The sequence below is a fragment of the Vombatus ursinus genome, unplaced genomic scaffold (genome assembly GCF_900497805.2).
Source record: "Vombatus ursinus unplaced genomic scaffold, bare-nosed wombat genome assembly UNPS02006874.1, whole genome shotgun sequence".
Classification (NCBI taxonomy): domain Eukaryota; kingdom Metazoa; phylum Chordata; class Mammalia; order Diprotodontia; family Vombatidae; genus Vombatus; species Vombatus ursinus.
Window position 1 is genome coordinate 10,772,942 of NW_020946652.1, and position 23,627 is coordinate 10,796,568.

Here is a 23,627-nt window from a genome sequence, read left to right on the forward strand (position 1 = left end):
GGTCAATTTTAAATACATGTAACTGAAAAGTTTTTGCATGAACAAAGTCAACATAACTACAGTTAGAAGATATGAATTTACCGCAACCATCTTGGACCAGGATCTGACATCCATGACATCCAAGGAATTGATGCAAATAGAGGGAATGAGAGCCTCTTACCCAACAGAGGCAGTTTTCCAAAGATGAAACCGAAGCCACCAATAACGGTAGGAAAGAATACTCCAAATCACTAATAACAAGAAATGCAAACTAAGAAAACTCAGATTTTTCACATCAGACCGGGAAAACGACAAAGGACAAAAACAGTAATTGTCAGAGCGGTTGGGGGAAGATGAGCCGATTGGCCCATTGCTGGTACAACTATGAACTGGTCTGACCATTCTGGAAAACCATTTGGAATTATATTTTAAAATGTCACTAAATGGTCCACACCCTTTGACCCTACAATACCATTACTAGGAAACTAAAGACAGAGCAAAAGGCCCCACAGACACTTTTGTTAACAGCACTGAACCAAAAGGAAAAAAGGTGAGTGCCCATCAAAGGGGGAACGGCTGAAACAGGAAGAAGAGAATGAAGGCCAAAAGTCCAGCCAAGCTTGGCAGGAGCCTCGTGCCCAGAGGCAGGAGGAAGTCAGCAGGACCAGGAGAACAACTGATCGGATGACCACACGAACTTGTCAGAAAACAAAACCACAAGTCTTCAGACGACTGAGGATGCGGTGGTGGACTGCTGCCACGGTCATCGTGCTGGTTTCTCCTGCTCGATGGGAGCTGGGCACTAGGAAGTGATAAAAAGCACCGATGACCCCAGGGTGGGCTCAGTCACCATCCCTGCCTCAATGAACGTGTGCAGGGAATACAGGAAGGGTCGCGAGCAGACGGTGCGAGTCTGGCCTTGTGGCAGGTCCGTCTTTGTATCCTGAAGCCCAGGCCCCCAACAACGGCAGACCCTCTGGGAGCAGGTCATGGAAGGAAGGAGGGAACGAGGACATCTGGAGAAGAAAGGCCTCCCAGGGCAGGGAGGACCTGAGCAAAACCCTGAAGGAGGCCAGGAGCATTCCAGGGATAGGGCGCAGCTCAGTCAAAGACCGGGCACCTGGGAGGGGACGGATGGACGAGGGAGGCAGAGAGCCACATACGCTGCTAAGCTGGTGAACCTCAGCAGCGGAAGGAAACGGGCAGGAATGGAGGAGGGGACGGTTCCTTTTGGACGCGTCCAGTCTGACCTGCCCATGAGAAATCGAGGGAGGGGGGACTAGAATGCAGAAGACGGATGAGGGTCTGGGGGCCTTGAAGAGAACTAGGAACCCTGGCATGTGAAGCAACCCCCAGAGGTGGAAAAGCCCAGGGAGGTGCAGGAAATGGCTGGAGGGGCTCCTCACGGGAGGCTGCAGGACAGCCTGGCGCCATGGGTGCAAGCACAAGGACCCAAGACCGTGTGGACGGGAAGCCGCCTTCCCTGTGTCTCAGCCCTCGTCCCGGGCCTCACACACCCCGGACCACGGAACCCCTGCTCACGCTAATGGCCTTCTGCTAGGTCCCTTGACTTATAGCCCCTCTTCCTCATAGACCTGGCCCCAGCCTGCCTCTCCCTGCTCTGCACGCCCAGCAGCCATCTCTTACCATCACGCCCTTGTACGCGTGCACTGCCTCTTCCCCTGTCTTTCAGAGGGAGCATGGCTTCCTATACTGACTCGCTCCTGGTTCTCCCCTTCCCTCCCCTCTCCCAAGCCCTCCCAATTAACTTGTGTTCATGTGGAACAGGCACGTGCCACAGCTAACAGGTCAGGTCTGAGATGGCAGGGGCTGGATTACGTCTGTCTTTGTAATCTCGGTACCTCGAACAGCGGAAGGGAGAAGCAGCATTTATGAAGCACCTACTGTGGGCTGGGCACTGTGTGATCCTCACAACAACCAACCTTGGGAGGTGGATGTGGTTATGATCCCCATTTTACAGCTGTGGAAACTGAGGCAGAGGCTAAGAAATGCCCTGCCCAGGGTCAGCCGGCTGAGCACTGTGGTGCCTCCCCGGCCCTCCCGCGTGGGCATCCCACTGTGGGCCCAGCTGAGGTCTGGGGCACTCACTTTGCACCCTGATCAGCAGCAGCCAAGGCGGTGGACAGTCCCATTCTGACGCCTGGCTGCCCGGCAGACAGGTTCCGGGGCACTTGCCCGGTCCGGCTCTGCTGTCGGCCGGACGGCCCTTCTCAGCTTCCTTTCGGGCTCCATCCTCCCTCATCAGATGGGATCTTCCTGAGGTTAAGGACGGTCTTTCTTGGTCTTTTCTGCGTCCCCAGCACTCAGCACAGCGCCTGGCACGCCCGCCTAAGGCCTCTCAGCCTTATTCCCCGTGCCAGGCTCTGTTAGCCTGATGCCTTCCCTCTGCCAGGAGGGAAGATGGTGGCCGCTTTAGGGATGCTCCGCATCCTCCCGCGGCCACGCCACGGATTCTCACCTTGACCAGGTGTGCCCCGGGCTGCTGGCATGCTGAGGGCTAAGCTGGGGCCCCTGAGCCGGCTGCCCAGGAGCGTGGGAGCCCCTGGCAGCAATGACCGTAAATGAGCCTGGAGGGCAGGTCCTCGACTCTGCACTGGGACACAATGGGCCACCCACCCACGGAGGTGATCACTGCACTGCCCCGGCCAACTCCCGCAAAGCTGCGACTTTCATCTGGATTCCCACCACAGGCTCCACGGGCACGACAGTGACCAAAGCAGTCTGGAAGCCCGGGTGGGTCGGCGGAGCAGCCCGGCCATCGCACATTTGCTGTCCGCTCAGCTGGCGTGATTCGGCGGCCCCCTCCTCCCTGCAGCCCTCCGAGGCAGCCTTGGGCCTCATTTCCTACAATGATTCAAACAGGCCGGTTCTCCAGAGGAGCCGTCTTTCTGCCTATCAGAGGAGCAGGTCGGTGGAGCCAGGCCCACGCCACAGACAAGCAAATAAAGCCCCGAGAAAAAGGAGGCCCTTCCCAGTCCACTCTATCTTTAAAGCCGGAGCGCGTTCTGAAGACAAAAGGCTGCACTGTGGTCTCCACATTGTCTGGTGACTCAGGCCTGTCCACAACAGAGGGAGGGAAGGCTGGGCCCAGCCCTGGCCAAGGCCTCCCACAGAGTGAAAGGAATCAGGGAAGAAAGAAACAGCACCAAACGCAGCAGGGAAACCCTGGGAGCACAGGAAGCACCAGGCCTGCCCCTGACGAGCAAGTGTCTCCGGGACCTCGGTCAGACCCGCGTGGTCCCCGCCCAGGCTCCCTCCGTCTGCAGGACAGGTGGATGCCCGCCAAGCCGCCTGGGGAGGTCGGAGGGTGCCCGGCGCATCGCAGGCACCCGAAGGCTGGACCCGCGAGCGGGTGACGCCGGGGTTCTCGGGGCCGCCCTAGCCGAGGTGAACAAGGGCCAGGTTGACAAAATGCCGAGGGAGGCCAAGGGCCAGTCCCAGCTCCTCCTTCCCAAGCAGGAATCTTCCCCAACGTGAGGCCCCCGCTGGAGGCCCTCAGAAGAGCAGGTCACCAGCTGGTCAGTCTGAAGGTGACCAAGCATCCCCACAGCCCTGGTATTTTCATTAGAACGGGAGCTTGCATAGGGCAGGTGTCCGGTCTCTGCCTTTCTTTGTATGCCAGGGCATGGAGTGAATACTTAACCGACGTTTGACTGATCGAATGATGTGGTGAGGGTGAGAAGCTGCAGTGGCAGAGGGGCAGGGGATGAGGGGATGGTGGGAGGTGCCAACGCTGTGAGCTGGACCCCCAACCGGGAGAAGTCAAGAACTTGGTGCCAAGGACGCCCTTCTGTTCAGGGGTGAGGCGAGCACAGGCGGGCACCGCCCGGGGTCAGTTCGTCTGTACGGTTCCCTACTGGGGAGGGAGGCAGTGACCCCGGCCAGAGAGGCACCAGCGTCAATGGCCCGGGGTCAGAGACCTTCCAGAAGGGGTACCAAGGAGAAAAGATCAAAAGACCTTTGAAGAGGGGGAGGGGGCTTGTTTGGAAGGGAAACAGTTCCTCCAAAAGATGACCCGGCCTTGTCAGGGGAGGGCCAGGGGAGGCCAGCCTGAGCAGGGGCTTTCAGGGGGCCACGCAATGCCCACCAGAATTCCAAGCTGCTGCAGTCAGGGTTCGCTTGAAAAACAGAAACAACCAAGCTTCTTAACGCTGCTGCTACTGCTCAGCTCATGCGTTCTAGAAGCCAAAGTCAAGGGCGTGGATGGCCACACTCCACGGTCACCTGGTTCTTCCAGACGTGGTCGTGGACAGGGAAGCGTGGGCACAGTGACTGGCCAGGGTCCCCTGGAGGGTCCACTCAAGTTGCAGGCCTGGGAAAGAAGGGCCCGAGCGAGGCCGGCTCAGACGGATGGCGGATGAAGGAGGGGCGTGCCCGTGTCTGAGCAGGGGAAAGTGTGAGGATGCACCCGGTGGGCTGCTGAGAGCCGGACGGGTGAGGGGCAGTCATCACGATGATGCCAACCCCGACCAGGAACATGTCCAAACTGAGCCATTCCCGATGATCCAAAGGGAACCCCCTCATTTTACACGTGGGGACACTGAGGCCTGGAGACATGTCAAGACTGAACTCATTCTCTTTGCCCCTACGCCTTTCCCTCTTCCTGTTATTGCTGAGCAGTGCAATCTCCCGCTTCCCTGGAATCCTTACTCGCCCATGGATCACACCCAGTCTGTCACCAGGTCCCACACTCATGGGACGTCTCTCGTGGGTTTCTGCTACGTCATGGGTTCCCCTTCAACACGTCTCTCGTGGGTCTCCGCTTCGACACACACATCTGTCGTGGGTCTCCGCTTCAACATGCACGTCTCTCGTGGGTCTCCGCTTCAACACAAATCTTGTGGGTTTCTCCTTGAAGACACCTGTCCCCAATGTGCCCCCCTCACCCCCCGGCCCCGGTGCAGACCCTCATCACCTCACGCTCGGCCACTGCAATAGATGCTGGGGTCGGGGACTCGGTCTTCGACCATCCCAGTCTCTCCTCCTCTCAGCCACCAAAGTGATTTTCCTAAAGCCCTGGTCTGACCAAGTCACCCTGCTCCTTCCCCCCCTCCCCACCGTGTGCCTCTTGGCTGTTCCGCGCTCCCTCCTTCTTTCCCAGGACTCCAGACCTCCCAGGCGGGCATCCTTCAAGTCCCACTAAAACCCCACCTTCCACAGGAAGCCTCTCCCCGCCAGCTCCTCCTTAACCCTAAGGCCTTTCCTCTATGTTGGTGACTGCCGCCTGGACCCATGTGCATCTCGTTTGTAAGGCTGACTGTGAGCTCCCCGGGGGCAGCATCTGCCCGGCCTTTCTTTGTGCCCCCAGCCCTGAGCCCAGTGCCTGGCACACGGCAGGTACTTAATAAATGCTTGCTGATGACAGCAGGTGAGGAACAGGTTGGGGAAAAGTCTGCCCAGGCAGGTCCTATGCTGCCGTCGGCCAACGCAGCCGGGAGACCGGGGCAGCCCTTGGACACCCAGAGATCAACCTCAGAAAAGCTCGGTGCGTCCCCCGCCCCCATCCCGGCCCTGACTCAGCCGTGACAGCAGAGAGAGCCTTCCAACCACTCCACGTCCACCACAGGGAGGCAAAGAATGGAAGGGCCTTCTGGAGTCGATCCCAGGTCCTCCAGATTCCAAGCCGGACCTTCTCAGAACCTGTCGAGTCCAGCCACATCAGGAAGCCCCGAGTTCAAATCTGCCTCAGACACTGCCCAGCTAGCTGCGCGTCCCTGGGCACGTCGCTCATCCCCGCACGGGGGTCCTAACAGCACCTCCCTCCCTTCTGGAGCTGCTGTCAGGATCACGCAGTGACACCACGTAAAGCTCTCTGCCGACCTTCTGACAGAGGAGGCCACGGAGCCCAAGGTGGACAGGGGACCTAGCCAAGGTCCCACGGGGCCTCCGAGCCTGCAGCCAGGGTACATTGGCGCTCTCCGAGCAGCCTCCCTCGCCTGGTGCATCTTTCCTACGGCTCTGCCACACGCGAGGTGCTCCCTTCTCCCACGGCTGGATGCCCAGCGGGGGAGGCGTCGAGCGCTGGACACGCCAAAGGGATGGAGGATTTCGCTGGAGCCGAGGCTCCCCGCCGCATCCAGGGATACGCACGGACAAGAGAGATACAAGGTGAACGCTTCTAACGCTCAGACGCAGCCCGGAGCTGGGCCTTGAGGGACGGCCAAGAGACAAGGAAGAGCAGAAGGGCGGAGAGGGAGCCAAACGGCAAGGGCAGAGAACCCTGCGAGCGTGGTAGACCGGGAGGCCCGGAATGAGGGCTGGGGCCCTGGGGGAGAAGCCTATACGTGCACCTTCGCACCCAGGACCCTGAGACACGGCCACTGACCTCTGTAGAGTCCAAAGAAGCCTTCGTAGCGCAGCACTTTCTTAAAACAATCAAAGCTGTTTTTGTACATCAGCTCTCCCACCAAGGAGCCCGTGGACCGCTGGTTCTGCATCCGGGTCTTCACCAGATCAATTGGGTAGACGGCAGTGGCTCCCACAGCTGCAACGGAACAGAGATAAAGGGAGGGCCGAGAAGAAGGAATGGGCAGGGGGGAGGGGGAGGAAAGGGGAAGAGGAGAAATCTAACCGGCCCCTGGCCTCTGCCCACGGGGCTCGGGGGAGCTGGCGTCCCCAAAGCGGGGGGGCCACGCTGGGCAGAGCCTCGCTCCTCACCCGGCTCTACCTCCTGGTACTTGAAGGGCAAAGGGAAGGGAGCAGAGGAGGAGGAGGACAGGAAGAGGAGGAAGGAGGACGTAAACACTCATTGAGGACTGACCTCCAGCAACGGAGCCCAGGGCGAACCTGTAAGCAGACTCTGCCACGTGGATGATGAAGGGGCGTGAATCCCCAGAGACCTTCTGAAGAGACGGTGCTGTGTCAGAGACCTAGAGGCCGGAATTTGGGAGCACGGATGTGGGGGGGGGGCAAGAAAAGAGAACCAATGAATATATGAGGAAGTCCACCCCAGCCTGTGCCACAGCAGTGCATGCCAAGCCACGCCACGCCATGCCCAGAGGCCCTCCTCACCCCGGCACAAGGAAGTAACGAGGCCCCACGTGTTCCTCTTTCAAAACTACCCCCGACTCATGGCTACGAAGGCCTGACTGAAGCAGGCAGGGCCGGCCCAAGGGCTGAGCATGGCCTCCCCCTCCGTGGCTGCCTGCCCTCTCCATGGACACCCACTCAAACTGCTCAGGATCCACTCGGGATATATGTGGTTTTTCAGAGGCATAATGACATTTACACGTCCAAAGCTCTGACACACTCTGACTGTAAAAAGCGGAGGCCAAAGAGCCCAACAAAAACTGAGCTCCGGTGTGAAGTAACCCCAATAGGCCGCTAGGGGCGCCACAGTGCCTAGAACCCTGGGCCTGGAGTCTGGAAGGCCCAAGTTCAAATCCAGCCTCAACTCCTAGTAGCTGTGGGATGCTGGGGAAGTCACTTCACCCCTGCCTGCCTCAGTTGCCTCAAATGATAACACCAGCACCTATCTTCCAGGGCTGCTGTGCTTCTGAGCAGCTCGTGGACCTCAATGAATGCTTGTCTCCTTATCTTCGCCTTCCTCCTAGTGAGGAATCCACAGCCCGCGGCTCCCCTGGGGTTTCAGCACCCCGAGGTCCAGAGTCCCGACACACGATCTGGCCCTCTGCACCTGTGGGCACTGCGGCCTGCCTGCTGCAGCCACCTGGACAGGACCGAGGCCCGGGGCTCAGAAACAGCAAAGGGGGATTGGGGTGCACAGTGGAAAAGGGGGTGGCTCCTGCCCTGTGCCCTCCTCCTCTTGGCCTTGGCCGGTAGAAGCCGGGGCTCGCGCCAGCTCCCTCTGGGCCCCGCGCTGAGTCTGAGCACCGAGGACAGCTGTGTCGTCACCGCTGGCCAGTTCTGGCCTCCTCTCTGAAGGGGGGCCAGCTTGCTTCCAGGGTGCTGAGTTCTTGCCTCCCCTTCAGCTCACACAACTAGCCACTGTCCCGGGGTGAGCAGAAGGCCTGGCTCAAGGCCCAGAGCCTGCCCGGCCCGCCGTGGTCACACTGGCGTCTCTGTGCAGAACCGCACCTCCCGGCAGCCCATTTACTTTTAAAACACTACTTAAACACGGCGCTTCCGTCGAGGAAGTTGTTCCTTCTTGAATGCTAATAACTGGAAGGTCCAGGAGTTAAGAAAAGAAGGCTCTTGAGAGATCAAGGGGGGCCCTGCGTCCCTCAAATCGGGGCCTCAGGCTCAACGCCGGGCCTGCACGAGGCGGGAGGGCAGAGGCACACCTTCTAACCGGGTCGGTCAATCTGCCTCCTAGCCGTTGGAAAGGCCAAAGAGCCCGTCAGGAACCAGCAGAATACCAACCTGCCTTTGGAACTCGGTCAGCCGGCCCTGCAGGCGCTCGCCAACCAGGGGGGTGATCCTCTCAATGTCCGCCAACGTCATGCGTCTGTAGAGAAAACAGGGACCTCCAGGGGCTGCAGAGGCCTTCCAAAGCTTCCCCTGGGTCGCCCGCCCCCCAAAGGGACCCTTCCACCACCAGTTAGTTATTAAACACCCGTCCTGCTAGGCCCGAACCACGGCATACCCTCGCGGCTCATAGAGGTCGGCCAGCTGAAAGAGGATGTCCACTTCCATGGGGGTGATCTGCCCGAACTTCTGAGCTGCCAGCGCGAACTCCTCTAAAGGAAGGTAGGTGTGGGGAGAGGCGGGAGGGTTTGGGGCATCCTCCCCCCTCTTCCTCTCTCATCTTCCCTTTTAAAAGTCCTTTAAAAATTCTCTTTATCCTAAGTGACAGCTTTCTGGGAGGGGGAGTGACCCTGGGAGAGAGGAGGGTGCCAGAGAAAGAAAAGGCAGCAACACAAACAGGCTGGAAAATATCTCGGTGCAGGGAGGGACAGGAGCTTCCACGAGGAGGAGCCCGGCACCGCACGTCCCTGGGGAGTCCCCGACAAAAGGGGTGCCGCCCAGGGCCCTCGTCAGACTGCGAAGCAGCTGAGGCCAAGCCCATGGGGACTCTGGACAGACATCCGTGAGGCCGACAGAAGCTCAGATGGCGGGATGACGGGATGGTGGGATGGCACCCCTCCCTGGCCTCCAGGACTACCTGGGTGATGTAAGGAGTGGAGTTGGGAGTGCTGAGCCTCTGACCTCCGATGGAGAAGGAGGGTACCATACAAATTCAACCAGGCTTTGGACTTAGAAACATTCAGAAACCTCTCTTCCACAGCTAATTCCACTGGGACCTTTCCTGTCCTGACTCCAGGGGACGTCCCCAGGAGCGCGCTGGCCTGAGGAGGCCGTTCTGAGGGGGCCCAGGCTGCCCCTGCCACTGACCCCCAGCCACACCCCTGCTCACCCTTGGTGACCTCGACGTCTTTCCTGTTGCCAGCCAGCGTGGTGTAGATCTTCCTAATGATCTCCATGTTGTTAAGGAGAGAATTAAATCCATTGAAGTAGGAGAAGCTAACTTGGTGGGCCGTGGTACCTCCCGCAGCCTTGAGGGAGGAAAGAAGAAGAATCCAAGGTGGGTCTGAGGCGCCCAAGTGTCTACCTGAAGACCCCGAACGTGGTGGTGCCCACCACGCGCGCTCTCCCTGCTCGGCCCGTGCAGCAGAAGTGTGCAGAGCACAAGTTTCAACGGGAATGTTTTATAAGGTGGCTTCTTTGACCTAATGAGCAGATGCCAGTCTTCAACAAAGCAAAGCCACATTGTGTGCATGAGCACCGCCCCCCACACACACGTGCACACACACACACACACACACAAGACCAGCCTCTAACGAAAGGCTGATGCCAGCATTTTCCTGAAGGCCTGCCATGACCCTGATGGCTGGCTATACACCATCACAACAGGCACAGCCTCGCCATCACACGGATTTCTGGCCCTGGTACATGGTCGGGGGGAAACAGGAAGCATGAGGGATGCGGGGGTGGGGGTACCTGGGTATGGAGTCAGGGTTAAGAATTTATGGAGAACCAGGATTTTTGATGGACAACAAGAGAAACACCAAAACATCCCATTAAGAAGGGAATCTCCATTCTGGAATATTCCATGTTCAGGCTTTCTTCCCTTGGGGAAGTCTGTCTTAAAGGGAGTCACGTCAATCTTGACTGGACAGACAGCTGGCATCACAAAAAACTAAGCGGGATGAGGGCTGCATTAGCCAGTGGCTGTCTGGGTTCAGGGAGCTGGAAGGGCACTCAAGCCATCTGGTAAGGGTCAGAGAGCCCCCCTGCTCTGTCCTGAGGGAGGAAGGAGGGCAGGGTCTGCCTTGAGAAGAGAGCAGCAGAGGTGCGGGGCATTTGGGGAGACATCCAAAGCCGGCATCAAGGATGGGAGCATCCTGCCAGCTTCCCCCTCCTCAGGACCAAAAAGCACTGGGGGTCGGGGGTCATTTTTCATCCTGCTTCTAATGCGGATGGAAGGAGCTGGTGTCCAACCTGCTGAACGAAACCACTGTGCCTGACTATGGACGTGGATGATTCCGCCAGCAAACAAGCCTCCGGCAGGAGGAACTGGTCTGCAGGGTGGCGGAGAGAGGATCAGAGCACAGGAGTGGCGGTCCCCAGAAGGGGGAGAGCAAACAGACGCCCCTGCCTGCCCCAGCCCCAGGAGACTGCAGCTCACCGCAACCAGGCACTCCTCCACAAAAGGCGTCAAGACGTGTGGGCGGATGGTGACCATGATGTCCCGGAAGTCCATGGCGGTGACCCGCCCGGTGTGGGCAGTATCCCGCTGCATAAAGGCCTGCTTGGCATGTTCCAACTGTATTTCCTGAAAAACGAGGGAGGGGTTGGTGGGAAGGAGTGGAGGGTCGTACGTGGCAGTCCCATGCCTTCATTCATCTCTGCCACCTGCCTGGGCACCCTACCCTAGCCCCACCCTCCCAGAACCTGCCAAGGGATTCGTGATGTAACGGACAGGCCTGTAGCCTGAGCAGAAGCTCTCGGAGGGTAGGAAGATAGAGGCTTGCCTTTGTATGCCCAGGACCCAGCTCAGCACCCGACCAAACAACTTCCAGATTGAAGGGTGAATGGACACAGTGTCTTAGTGACCCTAGCACAGGTGGCCCAGGTGCAGAACTCCCACCAAGATGTGCAGGGTGACAGCAGGGTGTCCTCCCCTCCCCAGACAACCAAGGAGGCTCCCCATCTTTCAGCCTCTCAGAAATCTTGGGCGAGATACAAGGAACATGCAGGCTCAGAGGATTCTGTCAGTGTATCTGTCTCTGCGTCTGACACTGCCTGGCACACAGCAGGCATTTAGGAAGGCTCAGAGGATTCTGTCTATGCGTCTGACACTACTCCTACTGCCCACCCCTAATACCACTTCCACTACTATCACCACTGTTACTACTATTATTACTACCACTATTATTATTATTATTACTACTACTACTACTATTACTACTCCTGGCACACAGGATAATAAATGCTGCCTGAAATAAACCAAACTGGGGTGTATTAAATAGGGCCCTAAGCGGGACTTAAGAGTCAGGAAGAGCAGAGTTCAAATCCACCTCTGACATACCCTAGCTTTGTGACTCTGGGCAAATCACTGAGAGCTGCCTGTGGCCATTAGGAGGTTCAAATGACCCCCAGTTTATCCTTAACTTTTTATTTTCTATTTATCACAGACTGTCTCCCCAATTCCTGTTTTTAGCACTAGGTCTAGTACACAGTAGGCACTTGATAAATGCTCTCTGACAGACTGAGCTGCCAGGCTGAGAGAAGGGAAGGGTCACAAAGGTAGGCACCATGATGTGCCAAGCCCTCAGAGAGAGTCAGAGAGCTGGCTGGATCTTACAGGGAAACCATCAGTGCTATGAGACCCTGCCCCAGCCATGAGAACTGGCCATCCCTTTGATATCACTGTCCTGGAGGGCACACGCCAGAAAGGAGGGTCCCAACGACAGGTCACGCACCATGAAAGCCATCAGGACTAGAGAGCGGGGTGGGCAGGCCATTCACACCCCAGTCTGAGGAAGGCTCTCTCCATGGGGAGACACCGTGTAGAAAATGTTTCTGCAAACCTCAAAGTGCTATGTAATCATGGTAGTGGTGGTGGTAGTAGTAGTAATAATGGTGGTAGTGGTGGTGGTAGTAGTAACAGTAGTAACAGTAATGGTGGTGGTAGTAGTAGTAGCTACAGTAGTAACAGTGGTGGTAGTAGCAATAGTAGTAGTAGTAACAGCAGTGATAGTAGTAGTGGTAGTGGTGTTGGGGATGGTAGTAGTAGGAGGAGTAGTGGTAGTAGTAGTAACAGTAATAGTGGTGGTAGTAGTAGTTGTTGTAACAGTGGTGGTGGTAGTAGTAATAGTAATTGTGGTGGTGGTAGTAGCGGCAGTAGTAGTAATACAGGTGGTGGTAGTAGTAACAGTAGTAGTAATAATAGTGGTAGTAATAATAGTAGTAACAGTGGTGATAGTAGTGGTAGTGGTATTGGGGGTGGGCAGTAGGAGGAGTAGTGGTAGTGGGGGTGGTAGGAGTAGTATAATAGTGGTGGCAGCAGTAACACTAGTAGTAATAACAGTGGCAGCAGCCGTGGCAGTGACAGCGGTGACGGCAGTAGTGGCAGTGGTGCTGGGGGTGGCAGTAGTAGGTAGTAGCAGCAGCTGTTTACAGAACACTGGAAGGTTGACAAAGTCTTCACAAACGTGGTTTCCTCTGACCCCTGTCTGGCAGACGAGGAGCCCGGGCTTCCTGACTCCAGGCCCCTCCCTATTGCTCTCCTGCAGAGGACGGGGAAGCCACGGCGGGCCGACGTCCCCTCGTGGCCTCGTTGCGGCAGGGATCGAGGCTGCTCCCACGCAGGGCCTTGCGCTTCCTGCCTCCTCCATCCACACCGCTCAGGGCAGGGCATGCCTGGGGGGATTCCCTGGGGATCCTCCCGGCCAGAGCGTGGCCTGACTCTGCACTTGTGCCGGGCATCGCGATGGCCACAGAGCCATCTGTGGGGGAGGGGAGGGTGCTCAGGCTCCAGAGGTGAGGGTCCCCGCCGTGGGAAGTGGAGGCGTGTGGATGGTCTGTTGCCCAGGCCTTGCCGGCCAGCATCACCCATGGAATACAAAAGGGAATGGGCGCCAACAGCACGAGTGATCAGAGCGAGGGCCCCTTGCTGCAACCCCTCCCAGAGACCCCCGATGCACAATGTGCCCCCCACCATCGCGGAACACTGGACGAATCTGGGGGGGGGGGTGTCCTTTGAGCAGACAGAGCCAGGCCAATGCAGGCCACGAGGGGAGGGAGGGAGTCGGGCCTGCCCAGCAGGGCTCGGTAAGCTGCCAGGCCCAGGCCCTTCGGCCTTGCTGGCCACGAGGCCCAGATGTTTCTGGGAGGGGGTTCTCCGCACAGATCAGCCCCTACCTAAGGGACCTCGCTCAACCTAAGAGACGTGGCATCCCGTTTGCAGACCTCCTCTTTAATGAGGCCAGGCTCCAGAGGTCTTGAGCAGCACAGCCACAATCTTGGGTGGAATGAGGGGCTGTGCCCCTGGGGATTCTGACCAGGCCAGGCTCCCGGCAGCCCAGGAACAGGTCCATACATGTCTGCAACAAGAGCCCTGGAGCAGGCCCACATCTCGTGCACCCCTCTGGAAGCTTCCAAGCCAAGCAACACCGCCAGAGGAAAGAGAGAGGCCAGAGCTCCCCGGCTCCTGCTCTGTGCGTCCGGGGGCTGGCTGGCCTTTGGTTCTCCCCGGGGCCCCCCTGAGCCCATGCTCCAACCTCCAAGGCCTGCAGGAAGGGCCTGCCCACATCGAGGGCTCAGTGGGCTCCACGCACAAGGCAGAGGGCACGGGAAGGGGGCAGAGACAAAGGGAACGAGGGCCGTGGAGATGGGAAAAGGCCAGCCAGTAAGTGGGTGTAGCTGGAGTACAATGAAGAAGAGAAGGGGGGGAGACTTATTAAATACCTACTACATGCACAGCTAAGCTTTCAATTATAAACTCACTGGATCTTCGTAGCAATCCTGGGAGGGAGGTGCTATTATCCCCATTTTACAGATGAAGAAACTGAGGCAGCCAATGCTGATATGAGAGGCCCAGGCTCACATAGCTACTTAAGTGTCTGGGGCCAGATTTTATCTCAGGGCTTCCTGACTCCAGGCCCAGCACTACCCACTGCACCACCCAGCTGCCCTGAAGAGAGGGTGAGGTGTTAACACCGTCAGATAGATGTGCACTTCAGGCAAGGTGTCAAGGCAAGAACTCGGAGCGTTCATAGCCTTAGTCCTGCTCTGGGGTCCCCCTGGGCACCCAAGGAGAACAGGAGGGTTTGGATGAGGACCTCCGGCCAAAGTTGCTTCCTCAGGGGCAGGGCGGGGTGAACACAGCGTTCTGGGTCAAGACCAGGGGTCTAGCAGCAGAAGGGGAGGGCACTGGCCAGGCCAGGAGCCACTTACCAGTAAGAACTGTGTGAACTCTGCATAGGGAAGTCGTCTTTTTCGGTCTTTCCCAAAGTGCAGCTGCACAAATTCCGAATTCCAGTTAAATGGAATGTGTTGATGAATGGTGGTCCGTTCAAAAACTTGCTTTACATCCTCTGGAAAAGAAAGGCAGAGAGACATGGAAAGAGTTAAATTAAACATGACCAATTCATAAAGTTCTTAAGTCTGTTTTTTGGGGATTTTATAAGAACAGAAGCTTTTTCACTAGGCAGACAAGTTTATCAATTCCTACTTGGAGAATACCCTTTGAACCCTCCACGGGAAAAAGGAAAACATTAAAAAACAAAAACAAAAACAAAAACTCTAGAAAAAAAGAAAAAGCTCACAATTATAGACAGCAACATTTATTATGAAATGACAGTCAATCACTAAAGTAAAAGTAAAGTCCACAGGAGTAAACGTTTTTCAAAATAAGTCAGTCAACTAGCATTTACTAAGTATCTCCTATATAAATAAACCTGAACAGAAACCCTCTCTCCAGTGGAGACTGCCTTTCCAACTCAGAAGGGATAACAGCAGCAGCAACGAACAACAGGCATTTTAATCTCGCTCCGACCTTCGCCAACCACTTTCTCCACAATACCTCTGGCCACTAAGCCTGCCCAAGTCGCCTCATTCTTAAGAATCCCCTTCACTAGATCCCATCCTCCTCTCAGAGAAGGCAGTGAGCTGAGCAGAGGAGTAAATGCCAAGACCATTTATGGGCAAGATTCTTTATTGCAGTAAGTTATTTTCCTGACTAAGCAGAGATCTCAGTAGAAGCCCATGAGGGTATTCCAGAACGCCGAACACGTAGGCCTGCACGTGGCCCAGCCAGCGGACAGGAGGCCACGGACAAGTGCACTGTTGTGAAGGGAGACTGATGGGACCTGGGGGTGTGTGGATCGGTGACAACAGCAATGGAGTCAGAAACCAGAAAGTGTCCAAGAAAGTTCCAGAGCTTTAAACCAGGGCAACTATGCAGGACAAAAATGGGTGTGCCTGGAGGAGCAGGAGGGGGCCCCTAGGGAACACCCCGATTTGAAGGCAAAGATTCTGGCTGGCGGACAGAGAACTGGGAGTGGTCTGCAGAGAACAAGTGAGCCCTGGGAGAAGACGATCCTAAATTCAAGACGTGGAGCAAGAGAAGAGGTGCTGGGACACAAGTTTGGGAAACCCCCACATATGAGCGGGGCGGGGAGGACGGAGAAGAACCAGGGGAGGAGGAGATGCTGAGACAGGAAGACCCAGGCCTTTGGGATCAGGTGTTTCATAAAGATTTCTTTAGATTGGTGTTACCCCAAATCATTTTCTTTCAAAACCACGTCCACACGTGGCAAGCTCCTTCAGTGTCGCTGGAATAGATGCAACACGACGCACGTCCACAGCTTCTCCTTCAAGCCGACGTCTCGACCACCCACCTTCAGAACACACCGGCCAGCCCTTTTCTCTGAGAACTGGGCTCTTCTGCTCACCTGCCCTGCAGGAGCACAGCTGATTTTCCAACTCTGAAAAGCAGTGTTTTTGTGTCTCTCATGGTGAAAGCAGGGGCGGGCTACCCTTTAGACAGGAGAGAAGGTTGGAAGAGCCCCTACCACACCGCTAAGCTTTCCTGTGTTCCCCCCTCCCCCCCACGGACCCTGCCCATGCTGGGCTCGGGTCCATGTGCCGACCCAACAAGGCGGTATTCAGATAGCATCCGTTCTGTCCCTGGAGGCAGACGGCATGCTTCATCATGAGTCCCTTGGGACTGTCTTGGATCACTGGACTACTGAGAATAGTCAGCTATTTAGGGTCAAGGTCACTCACAGCTGATCACCGTACAACGTGGCTGTTACTGTGCACAACATTCTCCTGGGTCTGTTCATTTCACTGTGCATCAGTTCATATAAGACTTTCCAAGTTTTCTTCTGAAATCATCCTGCTTGTCATTTCTTATAGCACAATAATATTCCATCACACTCATATATCACAGCTTGTTCAGCCATTCCCCAATTGATGGGCATCCCCTCACAAAAAGAGCTGCTATAAATTTTTTGTACATGTGGGTCCTTTTCCCTTTCTTATGATCTCTTTGGGATACAGACCTAGAGGTATTGCTGGGTCAAAGGGTATGCACAGTCTGACAGCCCTTCAGGCATAGTTCCAAATTGCTCTCCAGAATGGTTGGATCAGTTCACAACTCCACCATACATCTCCTCCAACATTTATCATTTTCCTTTCCCATTACAGTAGCCAATCTGATATGTGTGAGGTGGCACCTCCGGGTTGTTTTCATCTGCATTTCCCTAATCAATAGTGATTTAGAGCATTTATTCATGACCACAGATAGCTTTCATTTCTTTGTCTGAAAGCTGCCTGTTCATATCCTTTGACCGGGAATGATTTGTATTCTTATAAATTTTACTTAGTTCTCTATATAGTTGAGAAATAAGGACTTTATCTGAGATACCCACTGCAAAAAATTTCCCCCAGTTTTCTGCTTTCCTTTTAATTTTGGTTGCACTGGTTTTGTTATGCAAAAACTTTTAAATTTTATATAATCAAAATTATTTACATTTTGTAATGCTCTCTCTATTTTCTTTGGTCCTCAATTCTTCCCTCATCCATAGATCTGACAAATTAACTACGCCTTGCTCTCCTAATGTGCTTACGGTATCACTCTTACTTTGGTATGCAGTGTGAGACGGTCTATACTCATTTCTGCCACAGTTTCCCAGTTTTCCCAGCAGTTTCTGTCAAACAATGAGTTTTCTCAGTGTCCTTTTAGGGGGATCACGAGTCACAGCCACTTCTCCTTCTTCTCTGTCTGAGAGGAGAAGCAGACATGCCCGCCAGGACAGAAGGTGAGGCCAGCAGGGGACCGTCCTGTGGAGACGCGGCTTCCTGGGGAGCACAGGCAGAAAAGCCTGCAGTCCGGCTGTGTGCTGCCCCACGCACACGGGTCTTCCTCACTCACGCGCCCACTCTCCCCTAGGAATGCCATGTGGTTTAGCCAGAGAGCATCAGCCAGGTTTCTGTGCGGATTATGACTCTCTGAGTTTTTCTGCACCTGCTTTTGTTTTCTTGTTGAGTGGAAGGTTGGATGTCTAAGAGTTAATGGAGTCGCGCTGACCCATTTTGTAAATGAGGATGGGGGGGGTAGGGTCCCTCGGAGGAGCCTGAGGGTCAAGGCACATTGACAGATATTTCTGGGCAGCTGACTCAGTGCTAGGCTGAGCCGGGAAGTCAGCTTCTCTTCCCAGGGAGCGCGCATCGAAATGGGGAGACCCCACAAAGGATGCGGTAAAGCCAGGAGAAGGGAGGGTGCTTGGTAGAACAGGGTAGCCCGGAGAGGATCTGGGAGGAAAGCATCAGGCTGCCAACCGGGGGACGGGCTCTCTCCTGCAGACACTTTGGGGCCCGGCTTGGAGCAACCCTCAAGCTCAAATCTTGTCTCAAGAATATGCCTGAGCCAGGGTGACCTGGCCCACCAGATCTGGTCTGACCTCCTCAGGAGAACGTTGTCCACAGCAACAGCCACACAGTGTGATGACTAACATTGACAGACTTGGCCCTTCTCAGCAATGCAAGAATCTAAGACATCTCCAAAGGCCTCGTGATGGAAAATGCTCTCCATATCCAGAGGTAGAATTTTGGAGTCTGAATGCAGATCTGAAGTATACTATTTGCTATTCTTTTTTCTTCTGTTTTGTTTTATTTCTTCTTTCTTGTGGTTCCTCCTATTGGTTCTAATTCTTACTTATGACATCACTAATGTGAAAATATGTGCAACAGGAATGTATATGAAGAGCCTATATCAGATTGTGTGCCGTCTTGGGGAGGGAGGTGGGGGGGAGGGGGAGAAAAATTTAAAACACAAAAGCTTATGGAAGTGATTGTTGATAAATCAAAATAAATTAATAAAGTTAAAAAAAAAAAAAAAAAGAATGCATTCTCCCAATCTCAGAATGGGTCATCTCAGCCTGCCCAACAGGCAGACAGATGGGCAGGGCACCCAGTGAAGTCTGCTGGGGGCTGAGGAACCGAAGGCTTCCTGACTGGAGGAGGTAAGAAGACCGCAGCCTCCAGGGTGCCCCGTGTGGGTGTGCATGCCAGCAGAAAATTAATGTTCACAAAAGGAAGGTGGCCGGGCAGGAGGGGTGCCTCCCAGACACTGCTGTGGACAGAGGAATAGGGCCTGATGGTGGCCTGTCCTGAACTAGCTGGGGGGAAAGGGAAGGGACGAAGCATTTCCACGGCACCTCCTACATGCCTGGCCACAGAAGGAAGCGATTCCAGGTCAGCAGGAGCTTCCATTCAGAAAGGGGGGAGCCCCAGGGACACACCACACTACACAGAAGACCCTTTGACAGGGTGGGTGTGGGCACCGTGAGAACCAGGAAAGGGCTTGTGCTGTATCCCGACATAAGGAGCCGCGTCGAGAGAGAGGGCATACTCACAGTGAGGACGTGAGGAGAGGGGCATCTGGCTGAATGGCAGGGGGGGCCCCCAGAGTCATGGGACAGAGTGGGGAGAAACTGGAGGCCGGGAGATGGGTGAGGAGGCAGAGGTGTGCCCATAGCACCCGAGATGTTGTGAAGGCAGAAATGGCGAATCTGGCCAGGGGAGAGCAAGGAGCGCATGCTCCTTAAAGCGCTTACGAGGGGCCTGATGATGCTGACCCTCCCCGATCCTCCAACCCTCCAGCTCCAGTCCTGGCCCTCAGCAGGGGGCTCCAGCACCTATGGAACAGGCTGGCTTTGCTGAACCGCGAGGAGGCCCTGGACGTCTCGGCCACGGGGAGCTTTCTAGGAGGCTCAGAGTCCAGGGAAAAACCTCAACTGGGAGGTGCGGAAAAGAAAACAGTGAGGGTGACCGCCTAGAAAACCAGCTGCGGTAAAATAAATGACCGAAGCGTTAAGCTGTGAATCGGCTCTGAGCAGACGCCTCCTTCACCGGAAGGGCGACGGAAGCGGCCGTCTGAGAGCCAGCTGAGCCTGGGAAGGTCAGGACCCAGAGGGGCTCGTCTCCAGGACATCGCGTCCGAATGTCCATCAGACCAGCTGAGGCCACACAGACCCGAGGCGGGGCTCTGGAGGGAGAAGAGCGGGGCTCCTGGCCATCGGCCAGGTGGGAGAGAGCTGCCCATGATGTCCAGCGCATGCCCTCTGGCCATTCCAAGAAGGCTGGTGACAATGGACAGGGCAGCCAGAGCGCCAAGGGTGGGGGGACACTGGCAGGGCTGTTTTTGAAGGATGGGAGAGGCCCGGCCAGGGCAGAACCAACAGGCAGGGAGATGAGGAAGAGGGTCGACAGCCGGGGAACAGTGGGTATTGAGCACAGACCTAGAGGGGAGACAGAGTTGGCTCACAGAGGACCCCACCAAGCAGCCCGCGCTGGAGGGTCCACTGGGCACTCTGTCTCTGCCTCCCCATCTCCATCTCTTTCACGCCACGTCCTCCTCCACTCATTCGCTGTCCCTCTGGAACCGACTTGCCCTAGAGCCGACAAAGTCTCCTTCGGGGCCCCGTTTACTAAGGCCGCCCTTGTGAGAGGGACAGCGGGCCCCTGACCAAACCCTGCGCCTCTGGCTTGTGGCCGAGGTGCAGGGCAAAAGGACCCTTTGTGATCTGCAGAGACACATGGTCCACGCCTTGGCCAGGGACCCGGATCGGCTGAGAGAGGGAGGGCAGAGTTGTGGCCTTTGACCCTTCCCCACCCTCCGTGGCTCAGCCCAGTCTTACCGAAGGTCACCTCTCCACCGCCAGTTTTGTCAAACAGCTGGAAGGCTACCACAAACGTAGCATCCGGGGCGCACAGGACAGACTCAAACGCTATGAATTCTTGAAAGGATATTAGCCTGTGGGAGAAGAGGACACAAGAGAGAGTCAGTGTCCGTGGGCACGAACGCACACGTACATCGCACATGCATGTGCACACATGTACACACATGCGCACAAACACACACACATACGCCCTAGGCAGACTCCTGAGGTGAGAGAACTCCCCTCCCCCCAGGCACGCTGTCAGCCTCAGAACACCAAGGGCTTAAATTTGGGGCTGGGACGTGACAGTGTGGAATGGCTTATTGAGAGGAAAGTCTGCCTCTCTCAGCCCCGAGTGCTGCGGCTCTCATCAATATTGCATACCAAGTCCTAGAGCTCACCCAACATGAAGCGAAATCTTAGAAATCAAAATGGGGTTTAATGCCAGGAACAAGACACATTATTCATAATATTACCATTCTGTTCTCCTTATTATCATATAAATTAAGACTTCACAAATTAGCCACTGATTCCTTGTATAGCAATGAAGTGAATAAATAAAAGCACTGAGATATCTCTCAGGCAAAGATTCTGTCCCCCGTCACACAGGTTTGGCGTGTGGGCACATCTTAAAACACCAGAGAAGTCAAGCCTTCAGGGTAGGCGGGAAAGGGGACAGAAACATCACCACAGGGAGCTCCCCTCCAGCCCTCCAGCTCCTCAAAAAGACCAAATCCTGTTTGGGAAAACCAAGAAAAAACCTGGCGTGTCATTCTTCCAGGCCAGGTTTACAGATTTAGGGGACAGGAACATTCAGAGTGAAAAGCGGGGGGCAGAGGTCTATGCTGGGGGCATAGAAATCCTGCAAGACCCCAGCTCAACAGACATAACACTATCCCCTGAAAGAGGCGTCAGGACCAGCCCAGACATCCAGGCTCTCATACAAAGTCTGAAATCACGAAGTGGGCTGAAAGAGGTCATTCTGGTGATGGGACAGCCAAAACATAACCCAGCAGAAGAGGATTCCGAAACAGTGACAAGAAAAACCCCAGAGAAGACCCCAGCTTGGGAGCAAGAATCCCTTGAAGACACAAAGCAAGAGCTAAAAGAGATTTCTTAAATGTTTTTATAAAAAAAAGCCACGTCAGAGGGGAAAACAGGAAGAGAAGTAAAAGCCGTGGAGGAAAGAATGGGAAAGCGGCCTAAGAGCCTGGCCCAAGAGGCTGGGCCAAGCCACAAAGGCTCTAAAACGGGAATGGACCAAAAGAGGCCAGTGACTCCATGAGACAAAAAGAAACATGAAACCGAGTCAAAAGACTAAAAACACAGGAGAAAGCGTAAAGCACCTCACAGCAAAAACAACTGATCTGCCTGATTTAGAATGATTGGCCTGAAACCCAAAAAAGAGCCTCGATATCACATTTCTAGAAATTATACAAAAAAACTGCCCAGCTGTCTTAATACCAGAAAGCAGAAAGGAGACCGAAAGAAGGCACTGATCACCTTCTGAAAGAAACCCAAAAATGAAAACCCCCGGAATATTCTCCCAAAATCCAGTTTCTAGGTCAAAGAAAAAATGCTGCATATAGTCAGAAATAAATAATTCAAGTAGTGAACCAACCCACAGTCAGGATCACACGCAATTAAGCAGCCACCACCATGAAGGAACAGAGAGCCTGGAATACAATATTCCAGAAGGCAAAGGATATAGGCTCACAATAACAATAATAGCTAACATTTACATAGCACCTACTATGTACCAGGCACTGTGCTAAGTGCTTTACAATTACTATCTCATTTGATCCTGGGAGGTAAGTGCTATTGTTATCCCTATTTTACAGATGAGGAAACTAAGGTTTGCCCAGGGTCACACAGCTAGTGTCTGAAGTGGGATTTGAACTCAAGTCTTCAACCAAGAATAAGACACCCCCACAAAACTGAGCATGATCCTACACCAGTAAAAATGGACCTTTAATGAAACAGAGGACTTCCAAACAATCCTGATGAAAAGATCAGAGTTGAAGTGCAAACACAGGACTCAAGAAAAACATAAAACCGTAAACGTGAGCAAATAATCACAAGGGATGAAAGAAGGAGAAATTGCTCACATTGTGATATGGAGAGATGATATATGTCCTCAGTAATTCTGTTAGGTTTTGATGACTTTAAGAGCGGAAAGGGAGGGGAATAAGAATGGGGTGGGGGAAGGACAGAGAAATTATCTGGACGAGCAAGTGAAAATCTACACAGACAAGGTGGAAGAAGTGAAGGGAGCTACTGACCCTCATTCTGTATGAACTGGTCAAAGACAGGAAGAACACATACACACACACACACACACACACACACACACACACACACACACACACACACACAATTACGTACAGAAATACGGAAACAAGAGGGAAAGGGAAGAAGGGGGGACAGGAAAGAGAGAGAGGAGGGATGGCAGCAAAGAGCTATAAACCAACACGGTGCTCTCCTCAGCTGGGGACTGGCTAAACAGCTCACGTCTTACGAAGGTGATGGAATATGACCGTGCTATCAGAAATGATAAACGGGCATTTTCAGAGAAATCTAGGAAGACTCGTATGAACTGGTGTAGATGAAGTAAACAATTTGTATGATAACCACAACACTGCGAAGACAAGTGACTTTAAAAGTCTTGGGAACCTTAACCCAGTAATGACTAGCCCTCACTACAGGGAACTCATGCTATCACTCACACAGAGGTGAAGGACTCTGAATAAAGAATGAGACACGGAGATGTGTCAAACATGGGCCAATGCAAAAGCTTGTTCTCTTGACCAGATGAGCAAAAGGACTTGTTTTTCGTTCTTTCTCAGTGGTGGGGGGTAGTGGAGGGAAGGAAGGTGAATCCTGGTTGATGGAAAATAAAATTTAACTTAGAAAACATCATCTTCCACTCCACATACTGTCATCTCACCGGGAGAACATTTTGCACACCGATAACCCAAGTGACACAGGGACAGCTCTCTGGGGGACAAGGCTTGCTGGAAAAACGAAGCCATGGGGCAGAAGTTCCGTTTCGGTCAGAACCAAACGCCACGTACCAGATAAGCGCGTGGAACATAAAAGATCACTCACAAAGAGTTAGATCCTCTGAAGCCACAGCTAGGGAATCCCTCCAAGCTCTGCGCAGGCAGACAAGGGCTTGTTGGGCACATCCTGGCGGCACTCACGGAGAGAGCAGCAGGGAGGCGGCAGAGGCGCAGATGACATCACGTGGGAACTGTGCACTTCCAGGGTTCAGATTCTGTGGGCAGAAGAGATGGTCTCCAAGCTGCCTTGTTTCTGGGTCTGGGCTCTCTCTTCATCCCCTCCATCCCCTCAGTCAGCACCAGCAGACAGCCAACCTGAACTGCTAAGGGCTTTACAAAGCCTTGCTTTCTAGCTGCTGATACGGAAGGCTTTGTCAGTAACCCCCCCACTCCCTGGGGCGCCTGTCACAAGGCCGAGATGGGTCTGGATGGC

At 54.6% G+C, this 23,627-nt stretch overlaps 1 protein-coding gene across 1 annotated transcript in view; it reads right to left on the minus strand.

Annotated features, from left to right (window-relative positions):
* Window positions 1-23,627, minus strand: part of SLC25A13 (solute carrier family 25 member 13) — an 84,720-nt gene that overhangs the window by 28,537 nt on the left and 32,556 nt on the right. The window contains exons 4-11 of the mRNA XM_027848855.1: window positions 20,112-20,227; window positions 14,362-14,501; window positions 10,589-10,735; window positions 9,317-9,455; window positions 8,546-8,639; window positions 8,323-8,407; window positions 6,761-6,869; window positions 6,326-6,484 (exon numbers count right to left, since the gene is read on the minus strand). Coding sequence (XP_027704656.1) covers window positions 6,326-6,484; window positions 6,761-6,869; window positions 8,323-8,407; window positions 8,546-8,639; window positions 9,317-9,455; window positions 10,589-10,735; window positions 14,362-14,501; window positions 20,112-20,227 — 989 coding nt within the window. The remainder of the gene's footprint in view (window positions 1-6,325; window positions 6,485-6,760; window positions 6,870-8,322; window positions 8,408-8,545; window positions 8,640-9,316; window positions 9,456-10,588; window positions 10,736-14,361; window positions 14,502-20,111; window positions 20,228-23,627) is intronic.